The sequence below is a fragment of the Chelonia mydas genome, chromosome 3, assembly GCF_015237465.2.
Source record: "Chelonia mydas isolate rCheMyd1 chromosome 3, rCheMyd1.pri.v2, whole genome shotgun sequence".
NCBI lineage: Eukaryota > Metazoa > Chordata > Testudines > Cheloniidae > Chelonia > Chelonia mydas.
In genome coordinates, this window is record NC_057851.1 from 149,887,837 (window position 1) to 149,906,837 (window position 19,001).

Genomic DNA, 19,001 nt, shown 5'->3' on the forward strand with positions numbered 1-19,001 from the left:
ACTTTTTGTGCCCAGGTCAGTAATAAAAAGATTAAATAAGATTGGTCCCAAAACCGATCCCTGAGGAACTCCACTGGTAACCTCCCTCCAACTTGACAGTTCACCTTTCAGTAGGACCCGTTGTAGTCTCCCCTTTAACCAATTCCCTATCCACCTTTCAATTTTCCTATTGATGCCCATCTTATCCAATTTAACTAATAATTCCCCATGTGGCACCGTATCAAACGCCTTACTAAAATCTAAGTAAATTAGATCCACTGCGTTTCCTTTATCTAAAAAATCTGTTACTTTCTCAAAGAAGGAGATCAGGTTGGTTTGGCACGATCTACCTTTTGTAAAACCATGTTGTATTTTGTCCCATTTACCATTGACTTCAATGTCCTTAACTACCTTCTCCTTCAAAATTTTTTCCAAGACCTTGCATACTACAGATGTCAAACTAACAGGCCTATAATTACTTGGATCACTTTTTTTCCCTTTCTTAAAAATAGGAACTATGTTAGCAATTCTCCAATCATACGGTACAACCCCTGAGTTTACAGATTCATTAAAAATTCTTGCTAATGGGCTTGCAATTTCTTGTGCCAATTCCTTTAATATTCTTGGATGAAGATTATCTGGGCCCCCCGATTTAGTCCCATTAAGCTGTTTGAGTTTCGCTTCTACCTCAGATATGGTGATGTCTACCTCCATATCCTCATTCCCATTTATCATGCTACCATTATCCCTAAGATCCTCTTTAGTCTTATTAAAGACTGAGGCAAAGTATTTGTTTAGATATTGGGCCATGCCTAGATTATCCTTGACCTCCACTCCATCCTCAGTTTTTAGCGGTCCCACTTCCTCTTTCTTTGTTTTCTTCCTATTTATATGACTATAGAACCTTTTACTATTGGTTTTAATTCCCTTTGCAAGGTCCAACTCTACTTGACTTTTAGCCTGTCTCACTTTATCCCTACATATTCTGACCTCAATAAGGTAGCTTGCCTTACTGATCCCTCCCTTCTTCCACTCCCTATATGCTTTCTGCTTTTTCTTAATTACCTCTCTAAGATGCTTGCTCATCCAGCTTGGTCTACAACTCCTGCCTATGAATTTTTTCCCCTTTCTTGGGATGCAGGCTTCCGATAGCTTCTGCAGCTTTAATTTAAAATAATCCCAGGCCTGCTCTACCTTTAAACCCATAAATTCTTCAGTCCAATCCACTTCCCTAACTAATTTCCTTAATTTTTGAAAGTCAGCCCTTTTGAAATCAAAAACCCTAGTCGCAGATTTATTTTTGTTAATCCTTCCATTCAGTTTGAACTGAATTAGCTCATGATCACTTGAGCCAAGATTATCCCCTACAACCATTTCCTCTATGAGGTCCTCATTACTCACCAAGACCAAATCTAAAATGGCATCCCCTCTAGTCGGTTCAGCAACTACTTGCTGAAGGAATCCATCAGCTATCGCATCTAGGAAAATCTGAGCCCTATTATTATTACTAGCACTCGTCCTCCAGTCTATATCTGGGAAGTTAAAGTCTCCCATGATCACACAGTTTCCATTAGTATTTACTTTATTAAAAACATTAAAAAGGGCTCTATCCATATCCAAATTAGATCCCGGCGGTCTATAGCACACCCCAAGCACTATCCCAGGGGAGGCTCTAATAGTTTTCTTCCCCAATTTAATTTTTGCCCAGACAGACTCAGTCATACCCATTTCATCGCTTCTTATTTCTTTACATTCTATCTTATCATTGATATACAGTGCTACTCCACCACCTTTACCTTTATTTCGGTCTTTCCTAAACAGCACATACCCTTCAATACCTGTAGCCCAGTCATGACTACTATTCCACCAGGTCTCTGTTATACCTATGATATCTGGTTTCACTTCCTGCACCAGTAACTCTAGTTCCTCCATTTTGTTACCTAGGCTCCTTGCATTAGTGTACAAACATCTTAATTTTTGCTGTTTAGCCTCACTCACATTCTGTACCCTATTAGGCATGGTTATTTTACTACCAGTATAACCTATTAGACTTGTATCTACACTGCCCTTCCTCCTACCTACAGCTGTATCCACTCTTACTTCATTTTCTTTCCACTCTATGCTGAATTCTGGCGTGGAGATTACCTGGACATCTCCCAACCATCTCCCCCAATTTCCTAGTTTAAAGCTCTCTTAATCAGTTGTGCCAGCCTCCATCCTAGAAGTCTATTTCCTTCCCTACTCAGATGAAGTCCATCCCGAGAGAACTGTCCTCTATCCATGAATGCCTCCCAATGGCCATACATCCCAAAGCCCTCCTTATAGCACCACTGCCTAAGCCATCTATTGATAGTCATAATCTTGTCACACCTTTGTTGCCCTTCTCTAGGAACAGGCAGAATCCCACTAAAGATCACCTGAGCCTCAATTTCCTTAAGTGTCCTCCCCAGCCTAGCATAGTCTCCCTTAATACTTTCCAGCGAGAATCTAGCCGTATCATTTGTTCCCACATGAAGGATAATTAGGGGATTCTTTCCCGCTCCCTTTAGAATCCTTTTCAACCTCAGGTCTACATCCCGTATCTTAGCACCCGGAAGACAGCACACCCTCCTATTTTCTGGATCAGCTCTGGTTACAGGCCTATCTATTCTTCTCAGTAAAGAGTCCCCAATCACATAGACCTGCCTTTTCCTAGTGACGGTGCTATTCTCCAGTCTATCCCCTGTTCCCTCTGGCTGCAAGTTCTTTCCATTCCCATTCTCCCTTGTAATCCTTTTTAACCCATCCTGTATCCTCCTGGGGCTCATATTTGGTGTAATCTCCATTAACTCTTCCCCTTTTCCTATAGGACTAACCTCTCTTCTCTTCTTCCTTGCCCTGTCACCCTCAGTGACTACCCGCTGAGCCCCTTCTTCATTTTCCAACTCTGCAAACCTATTCTTAAGCTCTATTTCTCCTTCACTAGCATCATCAGTAGATGAAGCATTGAAAATGAGATAAGAACATGCCAAAACTCATTTTACTCCCAAACTAGAAAAGGAAGGGAAAATTAGACTTTAACATTCTTGACCAGGCAAATTAAATCAAGAGAAACAACAATTTGTTGAAGGAAAGTGCAGTTCAAGCTGTATGCAGCCTATGACTCAAACTATAGTCATTGATCTCATTCTTGGACAAGAGCCTTGTAGGTAGAGCTTCAAAATTAATTCTTAATAGCTTTTCTATTTAAAGCCAACCATAACTTTATTGAAGCTTTATAACTTTGTAAATTCTTCAGGACAGGAACTCTTTTTTTGCTGTGTTTATACAGTAATTCCTTAGTACAGTTCAATACTGGCCCGTGACTTGGGGTCCTATGTGCTACCACATAATACAAACTACTAAAATGTTGTAGGAGTGAGGGGGCATTTTAGTGTGTTGCAAACTGAGCAAGCAACACAAGTGCAAGGGCTATTAACTGCGAGACCTTTACCATTATTCATCACTTCCTTTGGCGGGAATACTTGCAGAATGTGTGTTTACATAAAATGCTAAAGGCAAACATACCAAAGAATACCATTCAGCAAGCATTCTTAATATGTTCAGAACTGAAAGCCCATACACCCCTGTGGCTCTTGACCCACCTCTTGTGTTTCGCCTCTGGCCTTGTCGTTACTAGGAAAAGGTGGTGTTAGCACATAAACTAACAGATTGGGTCATGTGCTAAAACACTTATTCCTAGTGAATGCAAGATCTGAGTTGCCTGTTTATATTTTATTTCTAATCTTAGTATGGTTATGTGACTAAAAATTCTAACAAGATGTGTGACATGTTGGCATTGTTCTTGTCGATTAGTATAACAGCTGTCATGCATCAATAGAACAAAGCAATTTCTAGCTTGTGTTTGGGCCATAGCATATTTAATCAGTTTATTCAGCAAGCTTTTTTTGACCCAGGAGCCTACTGTTGTAAACTTAACAGTCCAGTTGTCCTACTCCCGGTCCTGAGGTCTTAACTATCAGCAGTATAATACTATGGTTACATCTACACAGCGCCAATACCCAACCACCCCATGGCAGTGACACTCAGAACCTGGCTCAAGTGTCTGGGCCTTGCATTACAAGACTGAATAGCAGTGCAGACATTCCTGCTCGGGCTGGAGCCCGGCTCTGAAATCCACCAAGAGGAGCGAGGTTCTTAGAGCCTGGGCTCCAGGCCAAGTGGGAATGTCTACTCTGCTATTTTTAGCCTTGTAGCTGAGTCCATGTCAGCTGATCTGGGCTTTGAGATTTGCTTCCTGGGATTTCTTTCTGTTGCATAGACATACCTTTTGATGATTTTCAAAACAGCAGCCAAATAGGAAAAATCTGTTCTTTATAACCAAGTATTATATACTTAAATATTGCAACTTAAAAATATGCGTATATCTATTATAGGAACATAATAGAAAACAAGTGCAGTGAAAATTAGTGTTTTGGTGTTCACGGAAGAACTGGACTTCACTAAATTTACAACATAGGAATACTGTTCTCCCAACTATACTTCAGGAAGTTTTTGAAATCAAACTAAAAACCTGTTTTGAAAAGAATGAATTCCTTTTGGTACTTACTTGAAGAATAACAGCCTTGGTTTAACACTGGCCTAACTAATCTTATAAGACTTGGTGAATTGGTATTCTTTAATAGCTTGCTTCTGTATCTGTATTATGTGTAAGTTTTTATATACATATAGCTCTGTGTAACATAAAGGGACAATGAGTCATTCATGGCCTGAAGTCTTTAGGTGTGATCCTGTAAGGGAAGGGCTCTCAGCAAATCAGAAAATTAAGTCCCATTAAAGAATGCCAAGACTGTAGCTTCAGTGGGGCAAAGGTATGGTTTTTATCTAAATGTTAGCTCAAGTGAAAAATGCTAGTAGAAACAAGGTACAGACTAGTTTTACCTTGATGAAACTAGTAGAAGTGAAAACTGATATTTGGGGTGTGTGTGTGTTGGGGGCAAGGGGTGTCTAGGGTTCACCTCATCTAGCTACATCAAAGTAAAACTACCCTGTGTCTTGTCTCCACTAGCATTTTGCTATAAATTAACTTTTTTTTTTTTAAAGCACCTTATTTCCTAGTGTAAACCATTCCTGAGGAGGGAACACTTGTGAAGGTTAATGTAGACTGTCTCCCAAACACTTATTTCTGGCTACTTTAACTTGGGAATCCATTAACTAGACAGTCATGCCTGACCTTATTACACAGAGGACCACACAAACCTCAGCACGACCTTGTTCGGTCCAGACAGATTCTACATATTTTAATAAGATGTAAAGTTAACTATTGATATTTTATATTCATCTTGTTTCGTATGTATTAGGTTATTTCTATATACAGTATTTTCTATACACGTGTAAACTAAAATGATATAACATGACAACAAAACTCTAATGAATCTGCCATTAGTGTATTGTGCTGAAGCAAGTCATGGGCCTCATGAAATGCTCTGACAGGCCGTAGGTTAGGCACCTCTGAAACGTAGACATATGCTAGTAAAACTGTTAGAGTAGAACCTCAGAGTTATGAACACCTCGGGAATGGAGGTTGTTCATAACTCTGAACAGAACGTTACGGTGGTTCTTTCTAAAGTTTATAACCGTTGAAATAATACAGCTTTGAAACTTTACTATGCAGAAGAAGAATGCTGCTTTTAACCATCGTAATTTAAATGAAACAATCACAGAAACAGGGCATTGGAGGACTTTTGGCATTCAGGATTTGTTTTGTTTTGTGTGGGGTGTTTTGTTTTTGTTTTTTGGGCCTATGGCTTCACTGCAAAGTGGGTGCATTCCAGCCCTAGTTTAAACTGGAGGTGGGCTCTAATCTATACCCTCAGCTTAAAGCACCTCTGAACCTGGGGCAGAGGCTAACCCAAACCTGGGGCAGAGGCTAACCCTGGGCAAACTTCATTGAAGACATACCCTCAGAAAGCCGGTGTTGCTCTTCCACTATCCCTTCCAGCAAGTGATAGTCTTTTGTCACCTTCCTCCCTGAGCTGTTAGAGAAAGAGGCCTTCAACCTTGTCCCTTCCAGCCCCTTTGATTCTGCTTAAAAATAACCCCATCCGTATTGACCACCAGATATTAAGAGGCTTTCAGCCCCTATCTTTGTATTCCATATTCTTCATCAACTATAGGAATATCCTTTAGCCTTGTTTGCATCCACTTTTGATCTACCATTGAGTACTCTCTTACCCTACCTTACTAGAACAGCTATCAGTTTCCTCTGGTTTCTGGATCCTGCTCTTGAAGATAGGGTGAAATATTCCTTGTTCTAAACTACATATGAATGCTCTGTAACCTGTCTGGTTAGTTGGTTGAGCTTGCGAGGCCATAATGTCTTGATATTTTTCTGGCTAATGTGATAACTCGTAATTGTGCATCTGATCAATCCCAAAATGTATGGAATGTTCTAGGCATCAGTAGATAGAACCCTATTGATTTCTGGGGAAATCAAAACCCCAAAAGAGGGAAAGTAGGGGACATGAGTGCCTTTTCTCTGTTTAGTAAAGCCACAGCTTCAAGCTCCTCTGCAATTGTCTGCAGATCAAAGAACTGGTTGATAGAACTCCTTATTGCCTTCGGCTATCTCACCTCTGTCCATTCTCCCAAGAGCTGACTATATGGGGAAGGGGCAATGGTGCTGCACACCCAATTGCTGGCATGGGTATTGAGAATGGAGGGCGGGGGTGTTGGTGGGCACACAACACATGGTGAGGGGAGAATGGGGGTCACAATAGTCCCCAGGCATCAGGGAGAGAACATGGGAGTTGCAGGGACTTGTGCGATAGAGAGAAATGCGAGGATGGCACTCCAAGGAGGATGGCGGGATGCAAGGAGCCCTGATGTGTACAGTAAAGAAGTTATTAAGTGTTAGACTTCTCCCCAGTAGATATTATTTCATAAAAGCAGGAAATAAGCCAGCTCTTCAATAATCAGACATGTTTGTGTGGTACACTTACATTTTTTTTTAAAGGTGAGTCTTGGCCTCTTTATAGAAGTTTCTCCAATTAAACTTTCTCATGTTGCTTTAACACAAACCATGCTAGAACATAATTTGTTTCAGATCAAGGTTAAAATGAAAACTAAATTGTTAAAGTTCTTGATACAGTAAGGATGTGTGTACTCTAAATACTCATGTTCCCCCCCCACCACCACAATAGTCTAAACATATAATACATTTTATTCCTGTAATACAGTGTAGTGATGAAAGAAGTATAAATGTGTGGATAAAAGGCCAGTCATATGGCAGCTAGGTGTCCACTGTGCAATCCTCCTAAACAAAAGTGTGTCTTGGTGATATTTACATGCAAAAATTGTTTTGTTTCAGTGCGAGGATGTCGTCCTGGCAAGATCGTGCAGATGACAGAAGCAGAAGTTCGGGGCTTGTGCATAAAATCACGAGAAATCTTTCTTAGCCAGCCTATTCTCCTGGAACTGGAGGCACCCCTGAAAATTTGTGGTATGTAAATTAGGTGTATCTTGTCTTATATCTCTAGTTGTATACTTCAAAATTGGCATTTTATTGGGGATGGTGGAAACATAATAAATTGAAGATGGTTTTGTGGTGGTTTTGCATCTTTGTCTGAGTGACATGCCAAATGGCCTTGGGTAATATGGATTGCAAAAATGGCTGTCTTCACTAGCTAGATAAGAAATTACGTTGATTTAATACTGAAGAGTTTATTGACAGTTGGTAGAGCATTTACTCTGAAAGACTGTCAGCATTTAGGGTGGAGTGTGGTTAAATCTAACCTTCTGTGGTGAAAATTGTGTGGCTCCACACCTAGAGGAGGAGAGCCACTAGGCTGGGGTGTTGATCTAATTTCAAGTGTATTTCTGTAAATGGTGAGTCACATTAAAACACAGCATAAACACTTATATCATAATACTAGAACATGTTCGTTTCAAAATGTATGCAAAATGCAAAGTCTTTTAACCAACATTCATTGCCACATTTAATTAATTCAGTTGTATTCTCAGAATGGATTCCCATTCACTTCAAGCAATTTAAATGAAATTTTAAAATTCCCTGTCTTATGTAATTACATTGGATGTGTGTTTTTAAACCAGTTTGATTTTGTTCTACATAATGAACTCTTCAAGCTTTGTAGAAGACTTTGGCAGGTCCTTTCAGATAAATATTGGTAAACCTAAAATCCACATAATTCTTTATTTAACTCTTTATAAAATTAATGCTGAATATTTTCAAAAACAATACTTCAGTAATTATTTTTTTAAATGGGAGTCTTGCAGTAATTGTTGTACAAGCACAATATCGTTCCCAATGCTGGTTAGTAAACACTCCACAGTTTGTTTGTCAGCCTTTTACATAGGGAGGAAGCATTGCATGTAATGAAAAGGCAGCATCATAGTATTGTTCAAATCCTGAATTTCTTGAATTAGGTATTCAATACTGAAGTGTCATGGTTCAAACTTGCTCATGTGTGTGCCCAAAGACTTTCATGGGCCATCCCATCCCTTAGATTAGACCAGTCATGCAGAAACCATCAACTTTCATAATTTGTGCTGTATGATTACAGGGGTTTTTCTAATTACCAATATCCTAATATTAATGGCAAACTCATCTTAAATGGCTAGGTTTTTTTCAAAGCATTTTCTGTTATACAGATCTTAAAACTGAAGCTTAATCTAGTTTTGCTGTTAACCCTCTGTACTTCACTTGGTATGAACAATAAACTGAGTTTAAAAAAAAGCCAATGTGAAACTAATGAAATTATGTAAGGGAATATTTTAAATCCAAACTGATTTTAATTGAAACAGAAGACACGTTATATTAGGCAAATCTGCACCCATGTCCCTTTAAACTAAATTTTGGATCTGATTTATCAGAGGATGTTCTATGTAGAAAATGATGAGGCAACAAATCTGAAGCTAGACTTTAGTAGTAACTTGCAGGAGAACATGATATAGGCATTAGGATGTTTCTGATGTTTAGGGAGCTTGAGTCCTATGTATGGGGGGGACTAAGAGAAGCTCTTGCACAGGTAGAAATAATTTTTAAACTAGTCTTAAATAAAACAATGTGCAGCTACACTAATGATCTGGCCTAGTAATTTAATTTTATCTCAAGACAAATCAAAGGAGTTACTATGGGATGAGATTTTGTACTGTCAAATCAGATTAAAATGTAGAGCTAAATTAACTCATACGTTTGGGATTTATGTGGGTTACATAAGCCAATACCTTTCATATAACACACTTTCATTTTATGCCAATTTTCTCTTTAAAAACAATGTAGTTCTTGTTCTGGTAGGCTTCAGATCTGACTTGCGGTTTAGCTCAAAACTTGTATCTATCAAGCATCTTGAACAGATTACTAAATGTCTCTCTAAATGTGGAGTCATGGCCTACTTACAAAATGGTTTCTGCAAAATATTGTCCAGTTATCCTCTTTCAACACTTGACTGTGGGTCTAATCAGTGATGAGCTGCCAACAGCTGAAGAACCAGTTCCTTCAGTCGCTCCGGGTCTTCAGCGGCACTGAAGGACATGCTGCCGAAGACCCGGAGCGAGTGAAGGACCTGCCGCTGAAGTGCCGCCGAAGACCCAGAGTGCCGCCGGGGGAGTAAAAATTAAAAAGGGATTCTCAGGGGAGCCTCGCCAGCCGAGAGCTCAGGTGGGCTGGACAGGATGGTCCCGCGGGCCGGAATTTGCCCACACCTTTAACAACCGGTTCTAAACCGGCTTCAAAATTTAACAACCGGTTCACGCAAACCAGTGCGAACCGGCTCCAGCTCACCACTGGGTCTAATTCCAAACAAAATATAATGAAACGTTACGCAAATATTTTATTGATTATCCATGTAATATGCTTAGTTGGTGGCTGACAATTAAGTTCCATATCCTTAGTTACGTTGTTAAATTAGGCTTATTGAAAGTATGGATAGAATATGTATACCCATTCACCTAATACTACTCTGCCCTAAATATTGGTCGCTCCAGTTTATGCCCTAGTGGCCTACAAACGTTGTCATCTTTGCAGCATCTTTGTGATCTTTGTCAGATGCTAGTTCTAGTTCAATATGCATCCAGGTATTTGTCTACAAGGTACCAGGCTGTAAAGGAAAACTTAAACAAAATCCCTCTATTCTTCTGTGACCATTGCCTTGTATATCTAAGGGAAAGACTAACTGTATCAGTATGCACTGTAGGAATTTGCTTACTTGGGCTTAACCATCTTTCTCTTTAAAGGAATCAGTAACTTCACTAGATACAAAGTCAAATAATAGAGTTTGTCTAGTATTATGACAGATCCAAGATAGCAAGTGTCCTCAAACACCAAATTGGCTTCTGGGCCCCTCTTCATACAAGCTACGTAACTTTCTCTGGAATAAGCAGCATAACTGTTTAACCTAGTGAATTGTGTACAGCAATAGCTTTAACTCCATACGCTAGTGGTTTTAAACCAGTGGTCCACGGACTCCTCAGGGTCCGCAGACTAAGATTTCCAAAGGGGTCCACACCTCCATTTGAATTTTTTTAGGTGTCCGCAAACGAAAAAAGGTTGAAAACCACTGCCATACACCAAGCTAATAAGCTTGTATTTTATTACATTTTTTTTTCAGTGGACCAGGGACATGGCATGAAATAAAAAATATAAATGACTATCTTTCTTGTAGTGCTTCTTGAACATTTTAAGAGGAATAGCCAGACTGGAACTCATTTGAGGTCCATCTAGCCTGTCTGACAATGACCAGTACCAGATTCTACATTTCACAAAGATCTCTGAAGGTGTGGGATAATCTGCCTCCTGCATTAGGTCTCATCCTTATCTGTTGTTGTTAGAGACTGGCTTAAACCCTGAAGCATAAGGTTTAATGTCCCTTTAAAGAAAAATTATAATTCTGGGACAATGTTCCCTTTTTTTAATATCCATGTGCAGAATGAATTTTATTATGTGCATCACTATGGAGGTGATGTGTGGTGGGGGTAGGTCAGAGGGGTTTGGAGTGTAGGAGGGGGCTCAGGGCTAGGGCAGAGGGATGGGGTGAGGGCTTGGGGGGAACAGGGATGAGGGTTTTGGGGTACAGGAGGGGACTCTTGGGTGTGTGGGGGTAGACCCGAGGGGTTTGGCGTATGAGAGGTGGCTCTGGGCAGGGGATGCAGGTTCTGGGGTGGAGCCAGATATGAGGGGTTCAGGGTACAGGAGAGAGCTCTGGGCAGGGGTAGAGAGTTTGGGTCCGGGGGGGGGGGTGGGAGGGAGTTTGGGTGTGGGAGGGGGCTCAAGGCTGGGATAGGGCATTGGGGTGCAGTCTTTGTGGTGGGGATGAGGGGTTTGGAGTGCAGGCTGCCCTAGGTTGTGGCGGGAAGAGAGGACTCCCCCCAGCTCTCTCTGCAGCAGTGAGATATCCCATCATGATTCCCATACCTATCTGATCATGTTGTGGATCACTCCATAAAATATTATATTCTCTACCTCTTACATTATCCACCTTCTCTGTGGCAATTAGTGTTCTGTTGCATGAAAAAGGAAGATTCTAAAGAGATGGGTGTGGTTCTGAAGTCCTGTTAGCTTCTGCACTTTTTGGGGGGAGGGATAGCTCAGTGGTTTGAGCATTGGCCTGCTAAACCCAGGGTTGTGAGTTCAATCCTTGAGGGGGCCATTTAGGGATTGGGGGCAAAAATTGGGGATTTGTCCTGCTTTGAGCAGGGGGTTGGACTAGATGACCTCCTGAGGTCCCTTCCAACCCTGATATTCTATGATTCTGTAACTTAAAACGGAGAAGGCAAAAAGACATGGACCTAAGCATGTAGAGTATGGAGAGGAGCTTGGGCTTGTTTGTTCAAAAAGCCTCTGGAAACTGAGACTGGATTGCAGTTAGCAAGAAGCATCTTCGCTTGACCTCTGTAGGAGGTACTTCACCATTTTTGCCAGCAGTCGAACTAGATGACTTCGAAGTGTTCCACAAATCAGTTAAAACATAAATGGATCAAGAAGTATAAACTTACACTCTTTAAATCAGTCAGTAGTATGCTTATGTGATGAATGCTGCAAATAGCAAGGGTACATAGCTATTTTAACAGTAGGTCTCAAAGGACTTTACAATGGGAGTATCATATCCCCATTTAACAGATGGGGAAACTGAAGCATAGCAAGGTGAAGAGACTTACCCAAGGTCACCCAGTAGACCACTGGACTGTGGTTCTATTCCTGGCTTTGCCACTGATCTATCTTGTAAGCCACACTGCCTTCCTATTCACAAGTAATTTTAGAGAATTCTTTAGTGTTTAAGTTTCTGTTCTTCTTCCATCACACCCATCTACACAGTTATAGTTAGCCAGCCTCTGTGTGATATAGTATTCTGTGCCAACTAGTAACCATAGAACTGTTGCACCATGCAGCCTGCCTATTTTTTTTTTTTTTGGAAGTGGCCCGTTGTGGAATATATGGTAAGTGGTACATGAATCTGGCTGAATAATTTGTTGAATAATACTTATTGTAGCAGTTTTTAATTAACTACTTGCAAGTTTGCTGGATATCTTTTGTATAGGATATGATTTTCAAGAGTTCTGCACCATGTGGTATAGCAAATTGCATGCGCACACACAAAATTACATGAAAGAAGGCACTTAGCCAAGCTGCCTTGTCCAATGACATTGTATAGTAGCTGTAATATTGCCGGGGTGACCAGCAGGTCAACTGTTAGACTTTGTAGGGTATAAAACAAATTTAGAATAGCTTAATGCAGCACCTACCTCTATTGATTTGTCCAGTTTCTTTACTGATTGCTTTTGGGAGGAGAGCGGAGTGTGTGGTAGTTGGCATACAAACCTACAAGTTGCTTTGCTTTTTAAAAATAGTTAGACTTGCCACCTTCTACTGTGTATTAGTTGCATCAAGCCAGCTTTCTTCTGAATTTAAGTTTTTAAATTTGTACAGATAAACTGGAATTTCCCATCTTTTCTGGGGACTACTTAGGTAAATTGAAAGGAAGATTCTGTACCCTTCAGAATGTTTCCAGAACTGACACTGCAATTCTCTGCAAATCTTGTGGGCAATTGCCGTAGATTGAGTGCTTCCATTTTGGCTTTCTTTATCCTTTCTCAACAGACCATCTGAAAGATCTTGCCAGAATATCAGTCCGTCAACTGCCTCTCAATTCTTAACTGACCCTCTAAAATGAGTACTAATTCAATGTCTTAGTTTCAGTAAGATATTTATAATATTGTACTAATCTTTATTTCTTTAAATTTACCTTACTCAGGTGACATTCATGGGCAATATACAGATTTACTTCGATTGTTTGAGTATGGAGGATTCCCACCAGAAGCAAACTATCTTTTCCTGGGAGATTACGTAGACAGAGGCAAGCAGTCTCTGGAAACCATCTGCTTATTACTGGCATACAAAATCAAGTATCCAGAAAACTTCTTTCTCCTAAGAGGAAACCATGAGTGTGCTAGCATTAATCGTATCTATGGATTCTATGATGAATGTAAGAAAAACCTTCTAGTTCTCAAAAGTTGCTTCTGTTTAACAATATGTTGTAGGAGTAGAAAGTAGATTATTTTTAACCAAATAATGACTGTTCTTCTTTGCAAGAATTTATCAAAGCAGTCTTATGGAAAGCTTTTCCTACAATTATTTTGAAACACACCTTATGTCTCTTAATACTTAGTTTTACATGTGTGTTTTTACTTGAAGTAAACTTACTGTGAAATGCCTTAACAGGTGATCATCTTCACAGGTTTTGTGAAACTTGAATAGTTCAGCTTTCAGACTTTACCTACATCTTTGTGAAGGGTATAATGCACATTGTAGGTTGGCTGTATAATTCCTTTCCTAATAGACTATTCTGTTCCTGCAGGCAAACGGCGATTTAATATTAAACTTTGGAAGACATTCACAGACTGCTTTAACTGTCTGCCTATTGCGGCCATTGTGGATGAGAAGATCTTCTGCTGTCATGGAGGTAAGATAATTACTTCAATCTGATGGTGAATGTAGTTATATTTTTCCTGTCCATTGCATAATTAGCATAAACTTCCAGCCCAGGATCATACTAAAACATTGTCCTATGTTCCATACAATAGCAATTAAATTGTCATTGAGAGTAACTTTAATGGCACCGTTAAGATAACTGTGGCTTATTCCTGTTCATCTTATCATCCTCACTCTGTGTTCTGCCTTATTGTGCTCAGGAACAGGATCTTTGCATTTGTCTTCCAATATGCCTAAGTCCTTGTGCAAAATAACAGAAAATACAAACCAAAAATTGCACGTTTCTCCTTCAGAATCAGTCTGAAATTTAATGTGAGGTCAGCTTTAAAGAATTGACTTACATGCTGATTCCCTCCTCCCACCCCCAAAGAATTGCATAATAAATTGTCCAATTGTGGGATAAGCAACTTGTTTGCCTCTGTATTTGACAAGTTTGTACAGTTTTTTGTTTTTTTTTCCCCCCTGCTCCTGTGTCCAGTCATATGGACCAGTGTATTTTTCTCACCTATGTGAACATTCAATGGCTTATAAGGCTTTTTCTCCCTGCTCATATCCATTCCCTCCACAGCTAGCTTCTTTGCTTTCTTCACTTTGTCTCACTGGATCCTAGGCAGAATGTAACACATTTACCTCCTAGTAGAATGATCAGCCATCCAAGTGAGCACAGCCACGCCTGTAGTGTTTTGTGCCCAAACTGCTCCAGCTATGGGCGTCATGATGCTGCAGTTATGCCTCCTCTACCTCCCTCAAGACTGACTGGAGCAGGCCCGGGCTCTAAATTTCCTTCTGCGTTCTTGGTGAACAGGAACGCTTCTTACAGCAAGGCAATGGTAACAAAGTAGGAGGCTTTGGCTCAGTTTTGCCTCAAGATTCAGGGGATGAGTGTAGCCCCTGTTTTGCCCAACAACTGGAGGCTGCCTAAATTGGAGCTCAGACTTCAATTTTCCCAATCCAATGTGGGGCATGGGACCCGCAGCCTTTTGCAAGAGTTGCTGAGCAGTAGTCCAATCCTGTTTCTTAAGCACTTCCCCTCCCCTTCTTGGGTCAGTAGCATCTCAAAAGAGCCGTCGCTCTACTCCCACCTGGCTTTTAATGCGTTTGCTTACTTCAAGTCTCTACCCTTCTTCCCCCGATGGTGCAGAATAATAAAATGCTGCTGGACTGCAGCCATGGCACATCACAGCTGTTGGTGCTCCAGCCCTCTTCTAATAAGGATTAACTTCTCTTTGCAGAAGCTGAAGACTCTGGCAACCTCCATAACTTTTGTTTCCCCTCACAAGAGCAGTAGGGGGATATTACTTATAGACCCTAACTCAAAAATATGGGTCTGTCATAACTATAAAGGGAAGGGTAAACCCCTTTAAAATCCCTTCTGGCCAGAGGAAAAATCCTCTCACCTGTAAAGGGTTAAGAAGCTAAATGTAACCTCGCTGGCACCTGACCAAAATGACCAATGAGGAGACAAGATACTTTCAAAAGCTGGGAGGAGGGAGAAAAACAAAGGGTCTGCGTCTGTGTGATGCTTTTGCCGGGGACAGAACAGGAATGGAGTCTTAGAACTTAGTAAGTAATCTAGCTAGGTATGTGTTAGATTATGATTTCTTTAAATGGCTGAGAAAATAGCTGTGCTGAATAGAATGAATATTCCTGTCTGTGTGTCTTTTTTGTAACTTAAGGTTTTGCCTAGAGGGATTCTCTATGTTTTGAATCTAATAACCCTGTAAGGTATTTACCATCTTGATTTTACAGAGGTGATTCTTTTTTACTTCTATTAAAAGTCGTCTTGTTCAAAAAAAAAAAAAAATCAAAATCCTAAAAAACCCAAAAACTAACACTTTTTTGTCTTCATGCAAATAGGTAGAAATCCCCTCTAGTTGCTCTTCGGTCTGTGAAGACTTGTGAATTTCCCTGCAGGAGGTTAACTACTCTGCCTTTAGGAAGAGAAACTGCAGCTCCCAAAGACAATTCCCTTTTGTCTCTGCTCTGGCCCCAAAGCAAAGCAAAAAAAAAAAACTTCCAACTATTGCCAGTTGGAGACCTGCTTTCTAGCAGCACAAAGGATTTTAAAAATTTCCTTTTAAAATCTGTTTCTCTGGTTCAAAAAATCTCAAATTGATCTCAAAATGATTTCAAGTTAATCCCACCGCTCTGTCACCATGTCAAGGTTCCTTCCCCACTCTGAACTCTAGGGTACAGATGTGGGGACCTGCATGAAAACCTCCTAAGCTTACTTTTACCAGCTTAGGTTAAAACTTCCCCAAGGTACAAACTATTTTACCCTTTGCCCTTGGACTTCCACTGCCACCACCAAACTTTATCTGGGTTCCTGAGAAACCGTTGTTTGGAAACATCTTTCCCCCCAAAATCCTCCCAACCCTTGCACCCCACTTCCTGGGGAAGGTTTGGTAAAAATCCTCACCAATTTGCATAGGTGACCAGAGACCCAAACCCTTGGATCTTAGAACAATGAAAAAGCATTCAGTTTCCTTACAAGAAGACTTTAAATAGAAGTAAAAAAGAATCACCTCTGTAAAATCAGGATGGTAAATACCTTACAGGGTAATTAGATTCAAAACATAGAGAATCCCTCTAGGCAAAACCTTAAGTTACAAAAAAGACACACAGACAGGAATATTCATTCTATTCAGCACAGCTATTTTCTCAGCCATTTAAAGAAATCATAATCTAACACATACCTAGCTAGATTACTTACTAAGCTCTAAGACTCCATTCCTGTTTTGTCCCTGGCAAAAGCATCACACAGACAGATGCAGACCCTTTGTTTCTCTCCCTCCTCCCAGCTTTTGAAAGTATCTTGTCTCCTCATTGGTCATTTTGGTCAGGTGCCAGCGAGGTTACCTTTAGCTTCTTAACCCTTTACAGGTGAGAGGATTTTTCCTCTGGCCAGGAGGGATTTTAAAGGGGTTTACCCTTCCCTTTATATTTGACAGGGCCCTAACGCAAAAATATGCCAAAAGGGTAGTAAGGAATGCTTTCTATGGGAGTTCACTCTAACTATTGTCCCTAGTGGATCAGCTCCATATGCTTTACCTTCCCCTGCTGCTCCCCTCCTTCGTCCTGTGATTATTCTTTCCGGAACCAGACAGTAAATGTAAATCAGGGTTGAAAAGGCAAAAGCTCTGAAAGGTCCGGGGTCTGCCCCTAAGAGAAAGCCAAAGGCATTTGATAAGGAAAAGAACGTGGATTTTTTTTTTTAATTCTGATGACCTGATTAATAAGCAAATTAGTAGAGTCCAATGCCTTAGTATGATTTGTCCTTGAAGGGAATTGTAAGGCAAAGATGCCTAGGGGATTTGAAAGGATGTGGCTTTGTCTCCATTGGGGATTTCAGCCAGCAGGGTAGCTGCACTAGAGTAAATATCTGTTGTAGACAGGCAAGCAGCACTCATAAGTTGCAGTTTTGCTTCTACTTGAAACTGAGGTAGATAGTGCTACTTGTCTCTACACTTGGAGTTTATACTAAGTATAGGGACAAATCCCCCATATAGACAAGTCCTACGAACATTTCCCTTCTCCAAGAAGTTGGCCAAGATATACTTGGAGGAATCCAGAATTGTCTGTTCTCCACAACTCCAGGCTGTACATTTCCACAATCTCCCACTGGTACTGCAGGAAAAGTAATGGTCCTCACAAAGATTGGCCAAGTGGTCACAGAGTCTGTGGAGAGTCTTCCATCCCATTAGCCTTTTAACTTACCCCTATCATGGATATGGAAGACAGAATCTGGACTCCATCTTGAGGAAATATCATGAATTAGGACATCTATAAGTCCAGAAGGGACTATTAAATCATCTGTCTTACCTTTATAACACAGACTACAGTACTTGACCCAGTATACAGCCTGATAACTTGTTTGACTAAGGTATTCCTTTCTAAAAGATGCTTAAAGACTCAAAAATGGAGATTCCACCACTCGGTAGTTTGTTTCAATGGCTAATCACCCTCATTGTTAGAAACGAGACAATTTTTAACTTGATTTTGTCTGACTTCAGCTTCCAGACATTGGTTCCTCTTATGCCTTTTTCTGTTAGCTCAAAGAGCCCTGTAGTATAGAATCATAGAATATCAGGGTTGGAAGGGACCACAGGAGGTCATCTAGTCCAACCCCCTGCTCAAAGCAGGACCGATCCCCAATTAAATCATCCCAGCCAGGGATTTGTCAAACCTGACCTTAAAAACTTCTAAGGAAGGAGATTCCACCAGCTCCCTCGGTACTGCATTCCAGTGTTTCACCACCCTCCTAGTGAAAAAGTTTTTCCTAATATCCAACCTAAACCTCCCCCACTGCAACTTGAGACCATTACTCCTTGTTCTCTCATCTGCTACCACTAAGAACAGTCTAGAGCCATCCTCTTTGGAACCCCCTTTAGACAGTTGAAAGCAGCTATCAAATCCCCCCTCATTCTTCTCTTCCGCAGACTAAACAATCCCAGTTCCCTCAGCCTCTCCTCATAAGTCATGTGTTCCAGTCCCCTAATCATTTTTGTTGCCCTCCACTTGACTCTTTCCAATTTTTCCACATCCTTCTTGTAGTGTGGGGCCCAAAACTGGACACAGTACTCCGGATGAGGCCTCACCAGTGTCGAATAGAGGGGAACGATCACATCCCTCGATCTGCTGGCAGTGCCCCTACTTATACATCCCAAAATGCCATTGGTGGTCTTGGCAACAAGGGCACACTGTTGACTCATATCCAGCTTCTCGTCCACTGTAACCCCTAAGTCCTTTTCTGCAGAACTGCTGCTGAGCCATTCGGTCCCTAGTCTGTAGCGGTGCATTGGATTCTTCCGTCCTAAGTGCAGGACTCTGCACTTATCCTTGTTGAACCTCCTCAGATTTCTTTTGGCCCAATCCTCCAATTTGTCTAGGGCCCTCTGTATCCTATCCCTACCCTCCCGCGTATCTACCACTCCTCCCAGTTTAGTGTCATCTGCAAACTTGCTGAGGGTGCAGTCAACGCCATCCTCCAGATCATTTATGAAGATATTGAACAAAACTGGCCCCAGGACCGACCCTT

The 19,001-nt window shown here is 40.9% G+C and overlaps 1 protein-coding gene across 2 annotated transcripts in view; it reads left to right on the top strand.

Annotated features, from left to right (window-relative positions):
• PPP1CB (protein phosphatase 1 catalytic subunit beta) overlaps positions 1 to 19,001 on the top strand; it is a 63,061-nt gene that overhangs the window by 19,393 nt on the left and 24,667 nt on the right. For both annotated transcript variants that reach the window (XM_037895565.2, XM_037895566.2), the window contains 3 exons: positions 7,328 to 7,459; positions 13,227 to 13,457; positions 13,830 to 13,934. In XM_037895565.2, coding sequence (XP_037751493.1) covers positions 7,328 to 7,459; positions 13,227 to 13,457; positions 13,830 to 13,934 — 468 coding nt within the window. The remainder of the gene's footprint in view (positions 1 to 7,327; positions 7,460 to 13,226; positions 13,458 to 13,829; positions 13,935 to 19,001) is intronic.